Here is a 23,397-nt window from a genome sequence, read left to right as displayed (position 1 = left end):
TCTATGTACTAAATGGGTGGTCATGTTATGTGTGTTACCAGCTAATTCAGGTTGAATTTGACCAATAAGGGACTGGCATTTGGTGGTGACGTATGGAGACAAGCATGACGGCGTTTGCTTCTCAAATAAAGATAAACCAAGGCTACTATCCTGACATGATGGTAATCATGGACGCTTGCAATGAACTGAACCGTTTCGAGCCCAATTCGCAAGATTTGCATCGCTTCGATATGTTGGCCCAAGCCTTTTCCAACTATATGTGACAGACATGCGCTAGTAAACACTGGAAAGAGAAAAAAAAGAAGAAGCCCCTCCCTGCATGTCCAGTGTGACCACCTTGGGCTAAACGCACTTTTTGAATGCGCCCGGTGTAGTGTGTACGTAGCTTGAGATGGACCATATGCTAACGTCATCTTCTGATTTTTGTTGAATTTATATAAAAGCAGTTTTTCTGCTTCGTCGTTATCACTGTTTTGGCTACAAAGAACGTCATTGACCTCTTCTTTTCCAAACGTGATCAAATGGGCGGGGCAGACACACCCGCTAGTTGTTAAAAACGCACCAGTTAAAACTTGTTATGGAGCCGATGACTTCACAGGCAACACTTTTATCACAAAGTCAAATCCAACTTAGCTACATTATTTTTCAAACATGTAACAAAATGTTCAAATGGACAAACACACACTGCTGTACAGCTGTGACTAATAAATCTAACCAGAGGTGAAAATGTTCTAAAGTGAAAGCATGAGTGTGCTCATTTCTGTGGAGTTCTTCCTGCAATGGACTGGCGACTCATCCAGGGTGAACTCTGTCTTCTCCAGCAACCCTGCGACCCCGACGAGGATTAAGCGGGTTTGGAAAAGGGAAGTCGAGCTAATTTACATTAACGTACTGTATGTCACACACTATTTTATTCCTGTCAGCCTGAAGAGTGGTGAGTGTTGACCCACGGTTGGATCGCCTGAGACAGCCTTATGTTCATTACAAAATAAAACAACTGGTGAAATCTACATGTAAGTCTGACTCAGTTCCAGCAATAATTAAGTTAAAACTCCCATCTGGTTGGTTCACTGATATGCTGATGACATTCTTGTCTCCAAACAGCTACAACTTCATTACATTTCACTAAGTTGTCTCACATTTCTTGCACTTTCTGACATTAAACTAAAGGAAAATGATGATAACATGGGTTCGATGAATCTGCAAGTCTCTGTAAACAAAAATACTAAACAGATTCTTAACATGTCAAAATTTTTTAGACTCTGTGATTCAGATAAAAAAAAATTCTGGGCAATTTCTTTACTCAACTGGGCGATGACTGCCAACAAAAGCTAAAAACTGTTGCCAACAGTCTTTACCCGATGAGTCACTGGGCAAGAACAACACAAAACTCAATGGAAATATAAAATCATTTTACACACACAACTACTTTCACTTTAGCTGCAAATTATCATAATTAATCGTTTCAATTTACAGAAACTAAATGAAGAACAGTTCACAACATTTGGACAAGTCCGTGACTTTGTGCTGAGAGAGAAACAATGCTCAACAACAACGCAGAATCCAATGCCAGCAACTGACGAGAAACCTGACAGAGCCAAATGTTTTGTTTGTCATCTTAAATGCTGATCGTGGTTTTCTGCCCACAGTTACAGCCCAGGGACATCCACCCTCTAATTATCATTTCCTCAGAAGCCATCAGTTATTCCATGGAATAACAGCTTTGCGTTGCGGCATCTTATATAAAGTTCAAACCGTCTCCCAGGGAAAGTCAGAGGAAACGCACCTCTGAAGCGTTCGGTTTTAAAAGGAGAAGCTAGATGATTCCGCAAAGCGATTAACAGAGTCGGGCAGGAAATAATTGGACCTGTTGCTGAATAAACAGTACATTTCCAGGGTAAACAAGCTTTTCATTGAGCACCTGCTTCGCCCCGTCAGCATACTGCCTGTGCAGCGTTTTCTTTCTGCGTTCAGACGGGCTTCCTCCCAAACCGTTCATTAGCATACAAACTGGATGTGCAGATTCAGAGCAACAGAGAGGAAGAAACCAACGGGTGTGAAAGCGTGTCTGTGTGAGCGGACGGTTTGTGAGTCCTTCTCAGGTGCTGAGGACTTTTCCCTTTTAACAAGCAGAAAATGTCCTTCTGTGGGTGAAGCTCCTCCACGCTTTGAGTGAAAACAGCATTGACGTTCCCCCCTTCCGTCGGCGTCTCTTGACTTCATTTAATTCAACTTCCAGAGAAGACATGAACAATGAGACAAGTGGGAATTTTGCTGGGAAAGAATGCAGGAATGACCTACAAACGTGAGTGGGTTTCGTCAGACGTGAAGAGAAACATCAGCAGACAGTCTGTCAGCCTAAGTACCACTTTTACAAAATACAAACTTTAAACTCTTTTGGAATTTACCCCTAAAATATAACTGGAATTTGTTCTTAGAATAATCTGAAAACAATTCCTAGTATGCTTGCACAAAATTGAGTTTTTCTACTAATAATGATGCATAGAACGTTTAAATTTGATGATATACGGTAATAATATTAAGTATTTTAAGGTTTTTTTAATCTTGTCTTGTTGTTGCTCCACTCTACCTTGTGGCCGTGAACACACCTATATAAGAACACCTGTTTCTGTGGTCGTTTGGTTGCTCATCAGAAAGTATATATTTAAAGAGAACCCGTCCATCTAGTAAATAAAGATGAAAAGAATTCTGCTTTATGTGTAAATATGTCATTACATTTTCTTTAAACTTTGGAAAAAAATCTTTTGAAAAGATTTGTCAATAGGGCTCAGCAATCGCTATAGTTTTAGACATTTTTGAAATTAAAGACATGCATCAACGCGGGAAATCCCACAAATTCTCTAGCCTGCAGATGCAATTGTGTGCAGATGTTTTCCCATCGTCTCCAGTCCTCTCCTGTCTCCATTTTTCAATGTAGTGGGCTTTACAGGGTTAAATCACCAAGATGGAGTCTTTAAAAAAGTCTATCAGAGGACCGGGTTAGCGAGGTGCCTTTGAACATGCTCCTAACATGCAATAGTATCTAGCAGAGAGTCAACACAAATGATGTTTCCAATGAAAACCACTATATCTTAGCAATTTAAGTAACTCTGCCAGAGTAGGACAGAATATAATTAGGATATTCATAAATGATTGAATCTTGTACTCTTTTTTTTTTTTTGTTTAGTCTTCATTGCACCTTCATGGTTTGGCTCTTCGTTTCCTGCATTACAGCAAAGCAGAGGTCAAGGGTCAAAAACAGATGAGTCAGCAGTTCATTAAAGGTCACTCGTGAGAATCAGTTAAGAAAATAAGCGTAGATATTTCTAAGATTAGGTAGCAGAACACAATTATTTACAGTAATTTATTGTAAAAAGGATGTGAAGGTGGGGCTCATCTTCCTCCGGGTTTTCTGCAGGAGCGTCACCTTCCTGCTGCAGGCCAAAGACACGGATGTTGGATTTATTGCAGACTCTAAATTGACTGGAAGAATTTGACACTGTGCGACAGTGTCTCTCGTTTTTCCTTGTGTGGTCCTGTGATGGACTGGAAGCTTCTCCGGAGTGCGTCTCATCCCTCACCTGATGACAGGTGGGATAGACTGCAGTCCCTCCGCGACCTTGGAACAGACGGAAGCTGCTTTGGTAAAAGGATGGATGCTCTGGTGTCGGACGCCTGAAGGTGAAACATTCAACATTGTTGTCTCTCAATGAATAAACTCCTTCCACTTGATGTTCTGCTTTAGATACAAGATAGTTGTTTTGGGAAACGTAAAAAGCCAGAACCAGGCCGTGGGTTTAGTTCTGTATTCTGTCATTTTAGCTGTTTAACTGATTTTATGTCTTAAAATGAGTTTGGACATAAATAAAATTAAAATTTCACAGATTTTCACAGACGGAGCCCTTGCTGGGTGCATCTGCATTAAATTGATACATATAAGTAAATCCAATACGGTCAAATGAAGACAGAGTAAAGCAGAAAACAACACAGACGCTTCATAGCAAAGTAATATTTTTAAACTCATGCAGTGGTGACAAAAATAGGCAACAAAACCTCTGAAGTTTCTATTAGAAGAATGATTTGTGTTGATTTTTCTCAGCACACTTTTGCCATTTATGTTGCTGAGCCATGAATCTATTTTATTATTATTTTTTTTGTTTTTACATTTCTTAGCTGTCACTCACTTCTACACCTGTAAGTTGTTCTCTTTGCACTTCGTCTCACTTCCTGTGTGAAAAGTTTGGACAACAGTTGACACAAAATACTTGTTGTTGTTTGTAGACATCACTTTTTTTACTGTACATCTTTAACGAGGGCTTCAGCACTGCAGACATTAATTATCCGTAGGTTAGAATACAAATTAGAATCACAAATTTGAGTCTAGCTGTAAAAGTTTGGTTTGTCTTTCCTAACTGGTGGTAATTCCCAACAACATGACAATAATGAGCTTGTTGCTGTTTTTTCTTTTTTATTCCACATGATATAGTCTATATTTGCATGTGAAGTTTCCCTTTTGTGTTCAGGTTTTGTGCAATATTCAAAATGTTGTTTTGCATGCTACATATCTCTTACAGCTAGTTTGAAAGCAGGATTTCTGCATTTTGTGCTGAGGTGGTTCATTTTAAACACGTATTAAAGACTCTGTCTCAAGAAAATGATGTTCTTTACCCTTGTGCTATCTTGTGGGGGTCCAGATGACCCCACTCCCAACGTTAAGGCACGTTGACGTTGGGAGATAGCAAAAGGATGGCATTTTTCTCATGGTGGAGAACATAGAGTGAGTAAATTAAGCTTAAAGTTGCAATTATTTCTTTATTCAAATTGTTTTGAATCAAGAGCAGAAAAAGACACTGTTGGAAATATATTGTATCTGTGACATAGAAAATACATTGGGAGGGCCACAAGCCCCTTGCTTCGCTCAACAGTCCTACCCACAATTTGGAGGTGAACTTCTGATGAACTACGACCTCTGTGCAGAAACTACGTCCTTGAAAACGATGAATGCTCCTTCGAACGCAAATGCTTTTACAATAGATCAAAAGAAGTTGTGTTGTTGATAATTGCAATAAATGTTGACACAATATTCATCACATCGGTAAAAAGTTTCATTTCTGTTCCATAACTAAAACAGCCACAAAAACGTTGCCAGGTCTTTGAATTTGTTTTGTGCTGCACCCATAAGCCTGATGTCTAACTCCCAATCATGCACGCTTCTGCTTTTTCATCTTTAATAACTGTCAAAGGTGCAAATCAATCAGCCTGGAATACGCTGGGACGAAGGGTGGCAGACGGGACGCAGCTCAAAGAATCGGATCACGCCGCCTCGTCTTCCGCAGAGAGCAACCGCTGCATCTGACCTGAAACCACCCGTGGAGTTCGCTGAGCTGAGATGCAGGAGCGCCAAGTTAGGAGATGTTGCCTCTCCTCTCGCTCCCACACACGCTCACCACCGACGCCCCGTCTCCCCCGACACACCGGTGTGCTCATTTCTGTCGACATGAGTCACCCAGCAGTCAGCCCGGGTTTTTATTCTTTCTCCTGAGAAAGCAATGATTGCTGGCAAGCTTCATGTCTGTCAGCACATGGTAATTCGTGTTTTACTGCCGCAGCTTGCCTGGAGTGTGGGTGTGTTTGGCAGCGATGGCTTTGAACCACTCAGCACTGAGTAAAAGGCTGGTTTGAGCTCCAAGATAAACTCTGGATAGTTGAATACGGGGAACAATTATCACTTAAAAAAAAAAAAGGAAAAGTAAAACAAAGCGCCCTGAAAAACCATCAGCAGAACAAACTTCAACCGTCCAGGACTACAAAGCTCGTCCGGCTCTCTGAGAAGGTTCAGATTAATGCAACTTTTTCAGAAGTCAAAGTTAAAACACGAACTAACAAAAAGAAAGCAGATTAATGACTTTAAATCTGATTCCATCTGAAATGAATGTTTTCAGCAGAGCTGCTCTCATGAATGATCCTTTTAACTGTGCAGAATAAAGAGAAGTCCAAACCAAATGAGATTACTGCAAATTAACTCCATTGACTTCACAGATGATGTGCTGAAGAATTAGTTAAAGGAAGGACGGGCCGGGCTTTAGAAAAGTCTTTGGGAGAACATTATGAAAGACGAAAGCTTCAGACACAAATACGAGTTCTTCTACAGCAGGATTCCTGACAGAGTTAAGACTCCCCAGCTGCTGGTCACATCAAACGTGACGAATGGGAGCAGTTTAAAGGAAGCGTGGTTCCTGCATCCTGAACTGCATCAGGACCCACAGAGGCTGTTCCCCTTTCATCTGCAGAAAGGCTCTCATTAACCTCATACAGTACAAATGAATCGTGTGAGCTGGAGACTTCAACTTTTAGAAAATCTTTATCCATGATCATTACAAAGTTCAGAATCCTGCAGCTTTGACCAGAATGTCATCAAATATTTGATCAACTTCTGGACTAACTGTGATGGACTGAGTGTTAACACACAAACCACAGGTTCAAACTATGAAAAATATGTTTTATTTTTTTAGAAACTAGAAGGGCAAAACAATTTAAATGTACAAAATTATTAAGTATTAAGTTGTGTTGACACTGAAAGGGAGTCATGTGTCAGAGGCGTCCAGTTTCAATGTTAAGTCAATGTACAGAGACCCCATCAGAGGTGCTGTGGTGCATTTGGAGCGTTGAACACAGTCTGGTGACTGCTGTGTGACCTTTTCACCGCCATGGCGTGGCGAATGTTCTGACATGTTGCAAATATTTGGCCGCGCCACAAGAGTTCAAATATCTGAACTTTGGCAAAGAATTTATGGCGTTTCAACCAGTCAGGAACTGAGCTTTGGCCGTGACAGGTTGATGATGTAATCTGTGGGTGGAGTCCAAAAACCATCATAAGGGAGAATCGGATCATTCTCCTCCTGAACTTTTTAAATTTTATTCTTCTTTTTATTTGTTCCTTCCTCGGACTAATGCGGTACAGCGAATCTTCAAACTGGGTCACAGAGAGGCAGAAGTGACCGTCATTCTGCCGCAGCTCCTGCAGTAGACGGTGAAGCTCGCCGTTCCGGGAGAAGCTCTGAATGATGTCATGAACCCAGACATGGAGACGGGATTACCGACGTTTTTGTAGAGCTCCTCAAAATTCAACCTGTCTGTCAACATCATCCGTGTCTTCCCTGTTTTGTAAAATAGCTATACACTCAGTCCTTCCATGTAGCCATGAGGATGAAAACTTTGACAAAAACTTTGACACTTGACCTTAGCTCCTCCCACAAGACATTCTTTTAGCTGAAGCACAAGGGGTAGTGATGCAACCCTTGCATGACTGTGATTATTAAAAAAATATATATATATTCTTGGTTTTATTTTTTAGTACACAAAATGTTTGCTTTCCATCAAATCCAATATTTACGTTAGAAGTAACGGTTCTATGCTTGTGGGGAGAAAAACTAAATCTTTAACCGTTTAGATTTGCTTTTGCAATCTCCTGAGGTGTCCCGCACGGCTCTGTTTTGGGTCAAAGTTCTTTTAGTTATTCATCCTGCCTCCAAAATAGTTTTTTTCTGAACCAAAAAAATACTTTTAAAGAAAACCTACACAGTCATAAAGGTGTGTAAAATCTGAACCTGCCTATGGACGCAGAAACCATATCATAAAGATTATGTGTGCTGACTTCTGCTGATCCCAGATCTGAGCAGCCTCTAACAGACTTGAAGAATGCCGATTATTTCCCTGTCACCTCATTATTTTAGTTGCTTTAGTCGTCTAAGTGTGGCTGGCAAAACCTTATTGCAAAAAGCTGCAAGCCTGTGGACCAACACAGACCGCCACTGAATTCAGATCAGGAACTGGACCACAGAAGAACCAGGCAGGATTCCTGTGTGGGTTGCCAAGGCAACATGGTAAGTTTCTGCTAAGACAGCCAGCCTCCAAACATTCAAGCAGAAGGAAAAAAAAAATAAACAAAGCTTTACATTTACAGTAACTAAACTGATAAAGCAGACAATAGCTGTATCCTGGGTTCAACGATGTATCGAGGAACTTGATAAAAGTTTGGATTTTGTAGCGTTTTTCTTGTTTTCTGCCTGTCAAGTAAATGTTTTCGCTACTGCTTAACAGCTTGTCTACCCCTTTCTCTATTAAAAAGCATTTTTTTTCCAACCTTTGTGGTTTCAGAGCCTTTAAGAGTTACCAAACCTCAAATAAGAGCCTTGTGAAACAGCAGAAGGCAGGAGATGTGCATATTTCAGCAGAAGCAGATAAAATGTTTCTCCTGCTGTCAACAGCATCCGATCTGAAACCTAGAAATTAAACATGTTGAAGTTTTCAACTGCTTGCTTCATGCATGCTACTCTCTTTCACAGTTCCTGCAACAAACCACCCAGAGGCTGCAGAGGGAAGCCTTTGATGCTATCAGTGGCTAAGCTTGATCACCTGGAAAGCTCCAATGTGGGACAAACATGATTAGAAAAATTGCATTTGTTATTTTAAGAAAACATGCCTTCTTCTGAAATGACATCAATATGCTGCATCTCTCTAACCCATCATGCGGTGCGGGAATCATTGGTCCATGAAAGGAAGTCAAGAGGCGTTTGACAGCGCTGAGGAGACGCCCTGACACACCGTGCTCAGATGAGCTCTGACAACACAGTCGTCCGTCGAAGCGGCTGTGGCGGTGTGGAGGACTCTGTAATTTAGAGGAAGAGCGGCCGTCCCGTTATGAGAGACAGGACAGGAACTGGTTTGACAAAGTACAGTCTGGGTCTGGGAACTCGTGATGAATGAGAACGGACAAGATAAATGACAAGAGAGGCTCGTCTCACATGTGCAAACAATTTTCCTCCTCAGAACAACCAGGGGCCAAATGAACTGTCTGCTCAGCCTGTGAAGCGTGAACGAATGCCTCTCACATTAAGTCACGCTGGTGTGTGTGTGTGTGTGTGTGCGACCACGGCGCACATTGACTCAGAAACACACTTGTAAACACACCTGTCTGAGCCATGATTTTACATTCAAATCAATGCAGGCTCCTTATCAGAAAAGAATTTGCTGTTTTCTAAGTACTCCATTTAAATTCCAATGCCGCCTGTAGATCAGATCCATCCTGCAGGCAGATAATCCTCGCTCCAGATTGGCTGAAAAGAGAACAGTCTTCTAAAGGTAACGCACTATTTTGGAGATGCTGCAGAGGCACGAAGGATTCGGGCTAAATGCGGTTTCTATAGAAACATCTGTGAAGAACGGGGATGCTGAGGCCAGGAATAGACAAACAGACGAAGTCGTACTCGCTCAGCAGTCTGTTGTGAGACTGAGAGGATGAAGCAGAGGACAACCAGCAGTTCAGCTGCAGACCAGTCGCCTCGGGGGAAAAAAGCTTCACATTTGGTTGCACCGCGCCTCGGTGACCCAGAGCCCGTCTGAAGCGAAGGTGTCGAAGAGGCAGCGGGCCGAGTGTGAGGCAATGGCAAAGTAAATATCTTCAAGGCTGGGAGAGGAGTACCAATGATCTACTGAGCTGACCTCGTGTCCTCTCTGTCTTCAGGCGATAGTAACACACAGCGCAGACGTGTGTGAGGACACTCAATGCTGGGCTTTAGAGAAAGCGAGTGGGAGCTCCAGGCTGAGGGTTCATTTGAAGGAGACGTCACCTGAAACTGGGAACAGGCTGTCTTCTTGAGGCTTTCCTGTGAGGTGTTTGCACTCAACTCACACGAAAGGTAGTTCCTCCTGTCTGAGCTGGAATGTTCTGGTGTCCACTGTCCTGGTTTGAGTTCACATTGCACCAAAGAAATCTCTGCCAGAGAACAAATACATCGTGTTACCCCCCCACCCACCCCCACAGGACCACCCTTCACACAAAGTGGAACAAAGAAGGCGTTGCATGCACTGAACTTGCATGTGGCCTTTTGTGACTCCTGTCATGTGATGCAATCACACCACAGGTGAGTCTGTGCCTGAATTCACAGATCTGAGCCGTTTATTTAACGCTTTAACTCTGGAGAAGTCACCTACGTAACCGTACCTCTTCAACCGTTGACACGATCATCGTGAAAGCGCTGATTCTGACGCAGAGAAAAACGCCTCATAACTTTGGCTTTGCGCTGAAATGCTCCGCCCCAAATGGAGGATTCAGACTTCACTTTTGGTAAAATGTTGCATATCAATGCAAAGCTGCTTTTCTTTTCCAGAATCCACTAGAATTATATTAATTGCGTAAACGGTTAAGGAGTTCTTCTTCCTCTTTCGACTTCTCCCATCAGGGGTCGCCACAGCGAACAAGTTGCATGGTAAACTTGGCAATGTTTTACGCCGGATGCCCTTCCTGACGCAACCTTCTCAAACCAGGCTTGGGACCGGCACAGAGGTAGAGAAGGGAACAGGGAGCAGCCTGGAGTCGAACCCTGGTTTCACGGATGGAAGGCACCGCAAACCAGCACGAGCTAAACCGGCTCCCCAAACGGTTAAGGAGTTACCGTAGTCAAAAGAAGGTCAACATTGGAACTCCAGCTCCAGAGGAAAATGGCTAAACCGCGAGTGGACAATATGATAAAATGTTCCTAAACACGGAACAGAACAATAATCCTCATCTAATCCTAACATGTTCTGGTGGCATTTTTCTGATTATGGAAGACATATATGAAGACAATTGCCTCTTTTCCTGAACCTTAAGGTGTACAGGCCGCTTTTTATGTGGCTTCATTCTGGTTGTTCTTGTTGATGTCGCAGGGATTTTGAGAGAAACACGGCGCTCTGTCAAAATTTGAGTCTGTTTTTTTTTAGCAAAACAAAGTTGGGCGTTATTGCGAATACGCCAACACGGCTGACATGTGGAGGTGTGTTTTATTAGGTGTTACTTACAAGGGTGCGAGTTAGCATAGACACAGGGATGTTTTAGCAGCATTAGTCTGTTTTTTTGCACGCTGCAAACAAAAGGCGTGTACTCACACAACGTTGGGAGTTACGTGTGTTTGCAAACACGCTAGTGCGGCTAACGTTTATAAAGTGCGACTGACTGACGGACTTATCTCTGACTCTTTGAACCCTTTTTTGACGGTGCACCATATGGTGCGGAAAATGCGATGATTGCAAAAACCATCTAAGACTCACAATCGTTCATGTGTTCTTTCCTGATGTTGGCAACAGCTCCGGCATTAAAGGGTTCAATTAACCACGGGATAATATGTTGGAAGTGTGCCTGAACACAGAACAGAACAATTTTACAATTTAAAAAAAAAAAACTGGTGATCCAGTGCCATAAAAACTGAAAAAAACATGCTTGGGTTAGTTGACTTCCTGTGAAAGCACACATGGTTAGTATCATCTGTGTTGCCCTGTAACGGACTGATTGATGCTGATAAGAAGCTGCTCATCCTCTCTGTCCATCACCAATCTTTTGTTAGTGTCTGTTTGGATCCACCCAGTTTTTTTTGTGTTTTTTTTTCAACGTTTCATGATTTCCTTTCTCTGAAAAACACTTTGTTTGTTTGGTTTTCTGGGTAGTTCGTCTGTGTTCATGATGTAGTGAGACTCTATGTTTCAGGTTTACCAGAATACACCAAACATACCAATGAAAAAAAAAACATCCTGCCAGAAACCGTCCTTGTGTGAACACATGGCAAAAACTAACCACTGATTTGATGTATTTCATGAATTATGGGATGATTCCTCTGAGGTTCATGGTGTTAGAATATCAGTGCTCCTCCCCTTCTTTCACTTATTTCCACCCAGGAGAGCTCTTATACCAGAAAGTGGCAGAAATTATTCACAATTCCCCGGTGAGTGTCCAGGGTTTGGACTGTCGGTGGCCCTTTTGGAGCTCGTTAATCACTCAGGCTGCTGCGGCCCGGGCCGCCTGGGATTAGCAGCTCACACATGCTCCCAGGTACGGCCACAACGCCCAATGTTTCATTCTGTTTTCTGCAGAACACGGGATCGCCGTAAACAGAGGAAGGCTACCTTTCCAGACGCCGACAGAAGGCTCCCGCTCTGTGAGGCTGTTCATCACCAGAGAGAGGAGATGGAAGCAGATAGAAGACAAGCGGCGCTCAGGGCTCCCCAAGGCTGCTCAGCAGCTCAGACAGAGGAGAGACAGGCACAAAGAGGCTCCTTTCAACAGTGGAGGCTCTCGTCATTCAGGCAGCTGGTGTCATGTTAAACTGACTCCCCCATCAAAGCAGATCCTGCAGGAGACACGGCGTGCGTGCACACATGTGCGGAACAACCTTCCTCTATATTTAGACCTTAAGAAAGAAAGCGATTTTGCCGGGATAAATGACGATATTCATGCTGGAGCCATAAAAAAGAAATGTATTGTCTTTAAAATAATCCCGACTGCATGAAGGGAAGAATGAGATTTAAAGGAAACAATGAAAATGTGTTATTGCTTTGTTTGTTTTGTTGTTGTTGTTTTTTAAAAAACCAGAATAAATAAATGGAAAAAAATAGAAAAAGAAATGATTAAAGAAAATAAAAAATAAAAATTCAAATAAGAAAGATGAATAACAAAAATAAGAATAAAAGAAATTTAATAAAAAATAAAATAAAGAAATAATAAAATAATTTTTAAAAAATTGTGTTTTTGATATTTTAACATTTTCTTGTGGCGTTTTCTGATGATGGAGGACATCTGTAATGAATATTAAGCAAAAAAAATGCACTTCTGAGTATTTTTTGTTCAATTTGTCATGAATCATAGTTTGTTTGTGACGTAGAAAATACGCTGGGTGGGGATGATCCTTGCCAACGGTGCAGAAACTATGACCCAGAAAATGACACAGCTTTCATGAACATAATTAAAAACCCACTTGGAACACTTTGAAAATATAATGTGGAACTTTAACCCTTGTGCTGTCTTGTGAGGGTCCAGATGACCCCACAAGACAGTGGGCAGAACCTTTAATCTTCAATGATCTTCACTGGTGTCCATGGATTACATGAAATCCTCTCCACCTTTATCCACCTTTATCATGGTATGGAGAACACGTCAATGTAAGGGTGGGGTCATCTGGACCCCACAAGACAGCACAAGAGTTAAGGCAGAAGTGGAAGACCTGGGAGTGCATCCTCACACAGACGCCTCATTTTCTTCCCTCCTGCTCTGCAGACTTCTTTTTTCTTTTCTTTTTTTTTACAAACATTGGACGCTACAGCTGTCACAGACGGTCAGTCTTAATTTTGTTAGGACTAGTCTGACAAAACAAGCTGCTCCAGTGAAGAGAGATTGCTCAGTTATATGAAAACCGTGGCCATTTACCAAACTGGAAGAAATCTGTTGTTTCATTGTGAAGATGAGACCAAATCGTTTGCAGTTTTTAACAACAGATCACCAGGTTTTAACTTAGGCCCTGTTATTTCTAATAATTTTATTTCTACTGATTTAGGTCGTTGAAGAGCTCCAGGTTTATTTTTTCGAATTATAACAACTGTTAACCCACTTTTTAATGTTTTCAGAGTTTAAAATTTGCTCTGCTAAATAAACAGAATTGTAGAGGGTTTTTTTTAAACACAATTTAAAACATTAGTGATATCATAAAATGATAAAAGTCCAAACAAATCCCCATTTTATGTAATAAAATAGCATAATAAAGGCACCTACTTGTACAAAATAAATAGCAATTTCTGTTTCTATTTAAAAAATCAATATATGAACAGAATTGAGAAGATGTTTTTGCTTTTCAGTGTCCAAGAAAATGTCTGGTTCAAGGAAAAAAAAAAAAAACTGAAATAAATGTGTTTGTTAAATGAGGCGCTTATAATTTCAAACGAAATGCAAGTTTTGTCTTTGTGTGTTTTTCCGTCTCACGTTATTCAATAAGCACCCAAATCCACAAATCGATGCATAAACGTTGGTGGCGATACGATAGAATCCAAGTCTTTCACCTAAATTGGATAATAATCCATGCCCTTTGTCAAAGAATTTTTTTTAAATATTAAAACAGCTTCAAACCTGACATTTAGGGTCTTCTGGACGGTTTTGCTCTTAGTGGTTAAAACGTTTGTCTTTTATTAGTTTACTCAGATTTAAAGTGCTGTGAAAAGAAGTTTTCTTCTGTTACACATCTATCACTGTGGTTCACTTTCATGCAACTGTAAGTGACCCACCTTGGTAGAAGGTGATCGGACATCTTTTTTGTTTGCATCACATGTACATAAAAAGACACAACAGGAAGAGAAACTGACTATTTACTCCTGATGGCTTTTGCACCTTTTTAACCAACATCATCTTGTTCATATCTGGGGTTTTCAAACAATACTGCTGTTATTACTCGATCAATTTTTCCATTTAATATCTTCTACATCCATACTGAACACTAAAACAATCCATAAACAAAGCCACCTGACCCAGAGAAAAGCAGACATGTCAGAAATGAGAAGATACAGAACAGCAGAGATGCCGTTATCGCTCAGATCAGGACATCAAACAACCTGTTTAGATCCCAGAATGTCTACAATTTCAGCTCCACCTTTTATGGAAAGATCATATTTGCACGAAATGACCTAATAGTATCTGAGAAGCAGCCATAACGCTTCCTACAGCATAGCCCTTAGTGTAAAAAAAACAGACATTAGATCTGCCAGATCTGTGCCGTCACTGCATTGGAGCCACTCGTGAAACGGTACTTTATGGTGGTTTATCTTGGCGAGCAGCGATTTTTCATTTTTGATGCCACTGATGAATGTTCCCGCAGCCCAAACAGCTGTTAGGTGTTCAGTCCTCACTCTTTGTGTCATCAGTGGGTTGGTTTCTGTCACAGGTCTGAGACCTGGGGGGCTGAACCAGAGGGAAGCTCAAACCTGACACCTTAAATGTCCCTGAACTGGAGCATCTGTGTTCTTGAAAAGGTCTGCACTTTGCCAGATAAAATAATGTCACACTGCATATGTCGAATGTCCTCTGATGCTCTACTGCTGCACATATATAGATATATAGAGATATTTTCAATTAAAAAAAAAGATTGTATATTAATGTGTTTGAAAATATTTGGGGCTCTCACAGTGGAAAATGTCTTAAAATTAGTTTTTCAATAAACGCATAAAGTAATAAATAATGGACGACCAATACCAGAGCTGGAGGTTTAAGTGTCAAATTTAAGTATAAATACATTTTTAAAGGATTCAAAATCTAAAAGAAGATAAGGAGGACTTTTACTCCAAAGTCAAAGAGATTTGAGGCCTATTGACTTCCTGGTCACGACTCCCCTTACCGGAGGATATGGTCTGTTTGCAGGCGAAAACCCAACAAACCTGTGTAGGACACGCTGGCACCCTTCTAACTTGGCCGTTGCGAGTAAAGATTGTAACTTAGGAAATAAGTAATTGAGGAAGTTAGACAATCAGAGCGTAGTTTGTGTGGGCGTCCGACGGGCGTTTACGCATCACCATGCGTGCACCATTTACATCCGGTCAGTAAGGAGTCAGTATGCGGATCTTACAAAAGACTAGAATGTGATGTAACTACACTGTACGACAGAACTACCAGTACATCATAAGTTTGCGAAACTTACATTATCCTTAAAAATGCTTCACAATACTCTCACCCATTGACTGTGAAAGCAATGAACAGCTCAACCCCTCCCTTCCCGTGTTCCCAAATAGGAAGTACCACTGCTTCCTAATACGGGTGCCGCCATGTTGAACCCAGTCGACAGTGATTGGTCCGAGTCCCTCTGAGTCATCGCATCATAGGGCAACTACTGCTGCCATTGCCATACGAAGACTGTTTTTAACATGCAGTGCCCGTATCAGGAAGCAATGGTGAGGGATTTGGCCTTATTCCGCGTGAGCCGGAGGTAAAGCATTGTCTATGGGTGACGTCACACCTCGGTTTGTCCACTGTTTTTTACAGTCTATGCTCTTACCACAAACACAACAATGGTACGTTCCATCTTCCTGAGGTAGCCGCACGAGCCTCAAGGAAGCTACAAGACACACCTTAAGATGCGAAGGCTCGTCTCTATAACCCCCCCACGGACCTGAGCAACCTAAAACCCTGCTGAACCGATATGGGTCAACCCTCGTCCAGGTGCATGTGAGTAAGGCTGAAGGTTGGCTTCCACTGGTCCGTCTGCGGTCTGTCTCCATTGCATTGACACAACTAAACAGAACATTCATTAATCAGTTGGAGCATTTACGTTGCCTCCGTCATGTCTGCATGTCGTCCCTCTGCAACGCAAAGCAATCTTTACGAAGGAGTTCTATTTCCAGTCCGTTGAAGCAGAAAAAATCCGGAGAAACCGAAAACAGGCCAGGGTTTCAAAAGAAAAACTTCCATTGTCCTTTCAAAATAAAACTTAATCAGATTTTATTTTATATTTAAGGCGATAACGCACATTAACTCCGGAGATAACACCGGCGTCCATTTTTGCCAATCTTGGAAATACAAAACAAAGCATCATTTATGACGTCAAACATGTGTTTTACAAGGACTCAGTGAGGAAGGAGAGGGCATGGGGCATGATTGCTGAAGTTTGAGATGAGCAAAGAGAGCGGGACACCAACTACTCGCCATGGGGGTGGCAGGACACACCACTCCTCTGGGAGCCAGGGGGCAGGGACCAGAGACAGAACGAAGACGATATAAACTAACTGATAACTAACTGATCTGATCTAACCGCATTCATAGTAAATATAGACTACTACTTAAAAAAACAGACTGATACTGTCAAAACAAACGTTACTGTTACTTCCATAACTCCCAACCTTGTTGGTACACAGTCAGATGCCGCTACATGTTAGCAGCGTTAGCATATTCAAAACAAAACCCAACCATGACAGAGCACATGTGGCCCCAAAATTGCTTCAACATCAGTATATATCAGTCTCTATACATTAGGCACTCCGGATCTTAAGGCAAACTGTTGTTATTCTAAGGCTTGCAGTGCAGAAAAGACGTTCAATTTTATTCCATTTTATTTCAAGCAAGGATCACCTTAAATAACCCCCTTTTAAGAAAAATGGCTCAGGTGGTCACGCCCGTTTTTCCAGCCAGACGTTATCAAGACAGATGTGTCCATGAGAGTTTGACCCTTCCACTGAGATTTACCGTCGGAATGATTCAATGGACCCACAAAGGAGGCGCAGATTCCTCTTTACCTTCCGTCAATCTGCACGCTGCTCATAAATGTCAGCCTTAGGGAAATTGAACTGCACCATTTGTCTATGTTTATGAGGTTGGGCTTGGTCCTGACGACCTTTGAGGCGTCGTGCACAGATAATTGAGAATACGTCTAGTTTGTGCTTCCAGCCCCCGGAGAAGGAATCCCTGCAGACCCGTCGCCTCCACAGAAGAGGAGAAGACAGCAGACAGAGTCCAGTCAGTCTTTAATACCAGAAAGCTCCCACATAAATGTCAAATGGTTTCTGCTCAACAAGTTAAGGCTGAGTTGTGGTGTGATGTCTGCATCACCCAGGACAAGTTTGACCTGAAGAGCTCTGCAAATTACAAATAACAGCAACAAATCTCTGTCCCATCTTCATCTGCCACCTCTGCAGCTTGTAATGTCAAATGTTTGGGTTTCTTGTCCTGAAACTCTGGGTCTGAAGTTGCCTCACCGCCTGCAGAGCTGCTGTGGAATTTGAGGTCACACTCATCAGAAAATCCAAGTTGTTCTTGCGAGAAGATAAAATCTGATTTCCCTTCCGATATTGCGCTGCAGCAACAAGGATCTCTGCTTCTGCCTCCTCTTTGAAAGGTCTGGAGAAGATTCAGAATGCATGAAAGAGCGGTGGCCAGCGCTGATCCCAACAACCGTAAAACAACTGGACAGAATCACATGACCTGATGCTTTGTGTTGAAGGCGACCGACCCCCACATTCCACTACCAAAACTGAAGCTGGAACCAAACGTTGCAAATCCTCAAATGACCACTAGAGGCGGACATCAAAAGGAAGCAAAATCCGATTGACTCCAATGTAAAAAACATAAATAAATTAAAATACAAGACATCCCTCCAAAAATAAACTGTCAGTTGGGTTAGGCTGTTTTATATTTTCCAGTCATGACAACTGTGTGTGTGCAGGGAATATTCTTTTAAAGTTACATGTTTTGATTTGTTTAGTATCGTGTTTCTGGACTAAAAATTAATTCAAATTCTACCATTATAAGCACGTTTCCTGTTCCAGAACACCTCAAAGTGCTTTAATACAAAATAAATAAACAATAATAAAAATAATAGTAACCCTAATTAAAGCCCCTCAACACACATTCACATTATACAAAAACAAACAGTCGATAATTTCAAATTAAAGCATAAAATCGACTCTAAAGCTAAGCTAAAAAGATGAGTTTTAACGTTTCGCTGAAGCCCTCACATCCTCAGGCAGGCTGTTCCACAGGTTAGGCTCACAGTGCTGCAATGTGGCCTCGCCGTGGGTTTTTGTGCTGACCTTTGGGACCACCATAAGACCTGCACCTGGGGACCTGAGGGGCTCTGGGAATATAATTCGGATAAAAGCGATGGTCCAATTCCATCAAGACAGAAAACTGCGCATGTCCCGTCAAAAATGACTGATTCTGAAAATTTGGCAAACTGAAAGAAATAAAGGCATAAAGGCCAGTCTGAAGCATTACAAAACGGAGTATTTAATAGTCACCTGTCAAAACATGACCTTACCCAAAAGGTCATGTCGTCCATGTTCAGAACCCGCTGTATTTCCAGCAGGGTCCTGGGTAAAGGTGAGGTTCACAGCTCACCGGTCCATTGCAAGACCACACGCTCATATTCCCACCTTAGAGAACCCAATAAACCAATGAAGCATGAGAAAAACCCACGGATGCACGAGGAGAACATGCAAACTCCACAGAAAGAACCCAGCCGGGATCTGAACCAGGACCTTCGCTGTGAGGCGAGAGCGCTTAACATTAACACCACGCAGCCCCCAGTCGGGTTTTAACATTACAAATATTTGAAATATTGAACAGTTTCTGACGTTTTGAATAAAACCCTTCATGCTGCTTTTGTGATCCTCAACTTCTGATTCATCTCATTTTAGAACTTTACTGGTTTGGGTAATGTCATAATTAACCGGCTAAAGTAGCCGTGAACACGTCAGTATGTTTCACAAATTACCAAAAAATTGAGAGTTTCGTAAAACAGACGAAAAACAACAAGATGTCTTTAGTCTATATTTGACTTATTGTGCAGAAACAAACCCATTTACGGGCATTTTTTGTTTGATGACTTTTATTTGAGCATCAACCTACAGAATCAATTCAAGTTCACCATTTATGCAATTGATGCAGCACAGTTCAATTAAATACCGCCGTCTTTTTTATTCTAAACCCTTTACTTTTGTTGGTTTAATTGAAAAGAGTTGACATTACAAAGTAGAAAAATGATCAATTCAGAATATCAGGGTTTTTTTTCTCCCAAACACAAACGATCTACTGTCGCCTGACAGCAGCTGGGGTTGGTTCTGACCGGGATCAAGCGGTTTTGAAGCATGGATTTCTGTGTTGTTTTCTTCACATCATCATCAGATTCAAGTGTAGGACCACCAGAATCATTTTGTGGGAATGGCTGAAATGCTGAAAGCCGTCAAAGAGAAAGTTAGCTGAATTTTGACTGAGATCTTCGGCAAAAACCAAAGACTGAGCAGGAAATAGAAGTTCTGTTAGAGCACAGGTCTCAGATCTTAGTCTGAAAATATTTAGCATGCCCCTTACGAGGTTCCTGAACAAATTCAGAAACCCGACCACAACATCAAAAACTGCCACACTTTCAAGCTGCAGGACTGTTGGAACGGTCATGTAAGCCGAGTTTGACCACTGACTGAGCTCAGCGCCAACCGGAGCTGCGCTCCGGAGGACAGACGTGACAGCTGCGGGACTCTAGAGGCCGCAGCGGTGCCCTCTGAGTGAAGGGATTTCCTTGTGACGAAATTAGCGCTTGAAGAATGTGGAAATCATAATCCTGCAGTGAGTATCTCGCAGCCTTCTGATCCCATTCCTGAGAGAAATGCTCCCTGACTTCAAAAGGCTGGATGCTAATTTCCAGTCTGCAGTGTGGCAGCGGAGCTGGCGTTCAGGGGAGAAATCACACCGCCGTGAGAAGTCATCTGTCAAAAGCAACCACTAACACTTCTGGAGAGGGCAGCCTCTGCAGAAACCTCCCAGGATGCACCTGATTACCAGTCAAATCTTTGCAGAAAGCAGTCAGAGTTTTTTTGGAATTGTTTTGAGTTTTACAGCTCGCTTCAAATCCCAAGTTTTTGTTTGTGTCTTCATGTGTGACATGCAAATGAGTGGTGTGGTAATCCCAGAGCAGACACCCCGCTGAACTGCAGTAAATGCTCTGGATGTAGGTCACTTCCACAGCCGCCTTTGTAAGTGTGGCATCGGCTTCGCAAAGAAACCAAACCTCGGTCCAGTTTAAGGCAGCATATCTGTTTCTGACAGACACACTGAGTCTGTGCTTCTCTGCAGCGCTACCTTTGCATTCAACTCTGCAGAATTATAACATTAATTGCAATAAACAGCTTGTTGAAGCCATATTTTGTGAGTTTTCTGCAAGAAATAAGCAGGATTTTTACTTTTTGTAGTAATCAGACAAAGGTGCAGCTAACAACTTTAGTAAATGTTTTTTTGCATAAATAGATTCATTAGTCCTGCTTTTACTCTGATTCTATGTGGAGAACCTAATGCAGGAGAACATCAGGGGGAAAAAACAGTAAAACATGAACTAAACTGTGACAAACAAAAAAGCTTGAACTTCATGAGCCAAAAAGGTTAATAGGAAACGGGCACTGACTCGCAAACCTGAAGACGGAGAGATCATTTCCTTCAACAGAGTCAGCTGAGGATCACATAACTTTGTGATTCACCTTCAGGTTCCCTGAGGCTTTGTTTCTCTCAGTCACAAATGGTTAATTTAATCTGAGAAAACTCAACATAAAAACACAAAATCATCAATAAATCTTAATATTAGGTGATTTTTTTAAAAAGCATCTTTGTTCCGCATATCTGTTCTTTTTTTGGGGGCTGCAGCTTCATTTCATTTTATTTAAACTGAATCTACATATTATATTTATTCTACATTGACCTCAACAGAAACAAATTCAAATTCTGCTTCTCTTATCTTCAGAATCAATATTCATGCGGTATGAAGCAGTTTTTAAAAGATTTTCTGCATGTTTCTGCATTTTCACACGTTTACCAGCAAACTGACAGGAAAGCAGCTTCTTCTGGTGATTCTTTTGCTTTCTGTCAGGGAAGCAGCTGTGTGCTGCGCTAATTGTTGCTGAGAGAAAGAGCCTCTGACTGAGAGAGATGTCCCCACCAAACACCAGACAGCCCCTGCTGCCCTCCACCACAAAGCCTCCTCTTTCCTGACATGAGTCAGGGGGAATGCATCGTGAGGATGATGTGCCCTTTCTGTCTTTTCAGTCCAGTCGAAAGTCCTGCTGGTGTTCAGACTGTTTCGGCGCCCAGATTCACTGCAGAATGCAACAAAACGCGTGACGGAGACACACACGTACGCACGCATGTCATGTGTGCGGTCCTCAGCACACTGACTCTTAAGCCACAAACATTAAACACTGACTTTTGCTGCATTGTGGAGTATTAGGGAAGCCAGGCAGTTGTCAAAGCCATTAATGTGTAAACAAAGGATAAGCAGGATGCCCGTGACCCCGGGCCACCCCGTGAACGCGACACAAGTGTGTGGATGCGCGTCCTGGCTCGGCCTCTCCACGCGTAAAAACAACTTCCATCCGCAGCAGCGCAGCACTCTCAGCGGAACAATGGTGCTGTGCGCGCAGGCTGACAAAGAGGAGGATGGCGCAGCAGCCAGCGGGTCGTGGCGGGACAGGGAGAGGGGTATGGGAGGGGGTAGTTACTTACGCTGCTGTTCTCCCCTGTCCAGTGGACCATCGCCTGGTTGTGGGTCGCGTCCCCTTTGAGCACGAACGAGCTGCTCAGCAGGGATATCTGTTTATCCCGGGACAGCGCTCTCCTGAGGCGGGCTGAGGTCCCCGCGCCGACTTCTTCCTCCTCCGCGTCCGCCCGCGCGTCCAGCTGGGAGCCTCCTCCTCCTCCGCTGCCCATGTCCATCGCACGGTCCTGCCCGACGCGCCGGTTTAAAGCCACGCCGCGACAGCGCGCGGGTCCCGGCAGTGACATCCAGGCCGAGGCGACCAGCGCGAAGAAGAAGAGCTGCGCGGCGGCGGAGGACGGCTTGTCAGCCCGCAGAGGTGCCATGCTGTACTCCGTAGTATCGCGGAGACTGATGGAGATGCTGCTGATGCTGTGGGAGATAGAGAGGTGTGTAGAGAAGGAGAGAGAGGGAAGTGGAAGCAGACAGTGTGGACAACGCGGACGCGTGTCCGTTCCAAGCGCCTTCCACAGGACGGCGCAGCGGTGCCATCTGCCGTCCTGCAGCTGCATCGGGCCGCTCCAGGCTGCAGACTGATGATCCGCTCTGAGTCTGACACGCTCTCATTTGCCCTTCATGCGCAGAGCATGGACGCAGACACTCCAGATGAAAAATAGATAGATCAGGACTTTTAATGCCAACAGAGATAAATGGTTCGTTAGTGGAAAGAAGTTTGGAGCACAGACCCAAAAACGTAAAGTGGAACTTCTATCTGAACATTATTGTAAGCCTGAACTTGGACAAAACAACGTGTCTTTCAAATTTATTAACTTAATAAATATAATTTTACATGTTAAGATTTTTAAAGACCCACTCTGATTGTGTTTTAAACCTGTTCATGTGGCATTTTTCTAATGGTGGACAACATAAATAAAGAAAATTAAGTTTAAAATAGCATTTCTGAGAATTTATTTACTCAAATCATTGAGGGAAAAATGCAGTTGGAAAAAGCTTGTAGGTGTGAAGAAGCTGCGGGCCACAAGCTTCCTGCTCCGCTCCATTCTGATGCATCCAGACAATTAGATCCATTATCTTCTTCGTTTTCCTCGTCTGGGCTGGAATCTGAATGACTGGATAGCTCCAACACTACTCGCCGTGTTTGTTGCACAGCCCTTCACACCTGGTAAAGGGCTGTAAGTGGGAATGCATGTAAACATTAGCCCCTCCCTGCCTGTCCAGTGTGAGCGTGCATCACATGACCGGTGTATCCTAGCTTTTAGCATTCAGAGTGTTAGTATTTGGAGTTTCTTCATGGGGTGTTGTGGAGCAAAGCCGAATCCGCCCTTCAGAGTTTATGGTTCCTTAGGAGGCAGAACAGAAGAATGAAGCTGGACACAGGTGAAGGACTGCTCCAGGTATGATGGTAAACATGATTGCGGCCCCAACAGACTCTTCTGTTTTTCTAATATGTATTAGGAGATCTCTTCGAGGTTCTTCTTCCCTGTTTTTATTCATTTTTGAGGGAGGATGTTCAAGATTCTTCCAATGTGTGGCCCAAAAAACACTGCTCTGATGTAAGCCTTCATAATAAATCACAAATTTATCA

General features: G+C 42.7%; 1 protein-coding gene across 4 annotated transcripts in view; it reads right to left on the bottom strand.

Annotated features, from left to right (window-relative positions):
* sorcs2 (sortilin-related VPS10 domain containing receptor 2) overlaps positions 1–22,429 on the bottom strand; it is a 443,700-nt gene extending 421,271 nt beyond the window's left edge. For all 4 annotated transcript variants that reach the window (XM_078936689.1, XM_078936690.1, XM_078936692.1 and 1 more), the window contains exon 1: positions 21,821–22,429. In XM_078936689.1, the coding sequence (XP_078792815.1) occupies positions 21,821–22,363 (543 nt within the window). In that variant the 5' untranslated portion in view covers positions 22,364–22,429. The remainder of the gene's footprint in view (positions 1–21,820) is intronic.
* Positions 22,430–23,397: the final 968 nt, after the last annotated feature.

Source organism: Oryzias latipes, chromosome 18, assembly GCF_053564925.1.
Source record: "Oryzias latipes strain Hd-rR chromosome 18, Olatipes_Hd-rR_3.1".
In the NCBI taxonomy this organism is placed as follows: domain Eukaryota; kingdom Metazoa; phylum Chordata; class Actinopteri; order Beloniformes; family Adrianichthyidae; genus Oryzias; species Oryzias latipes.
The sequence above is the reverse complement of the archived record's forward strand: the minus strand, read 5'-3'. Positions and strand labels throughout refer to the sequence as shown.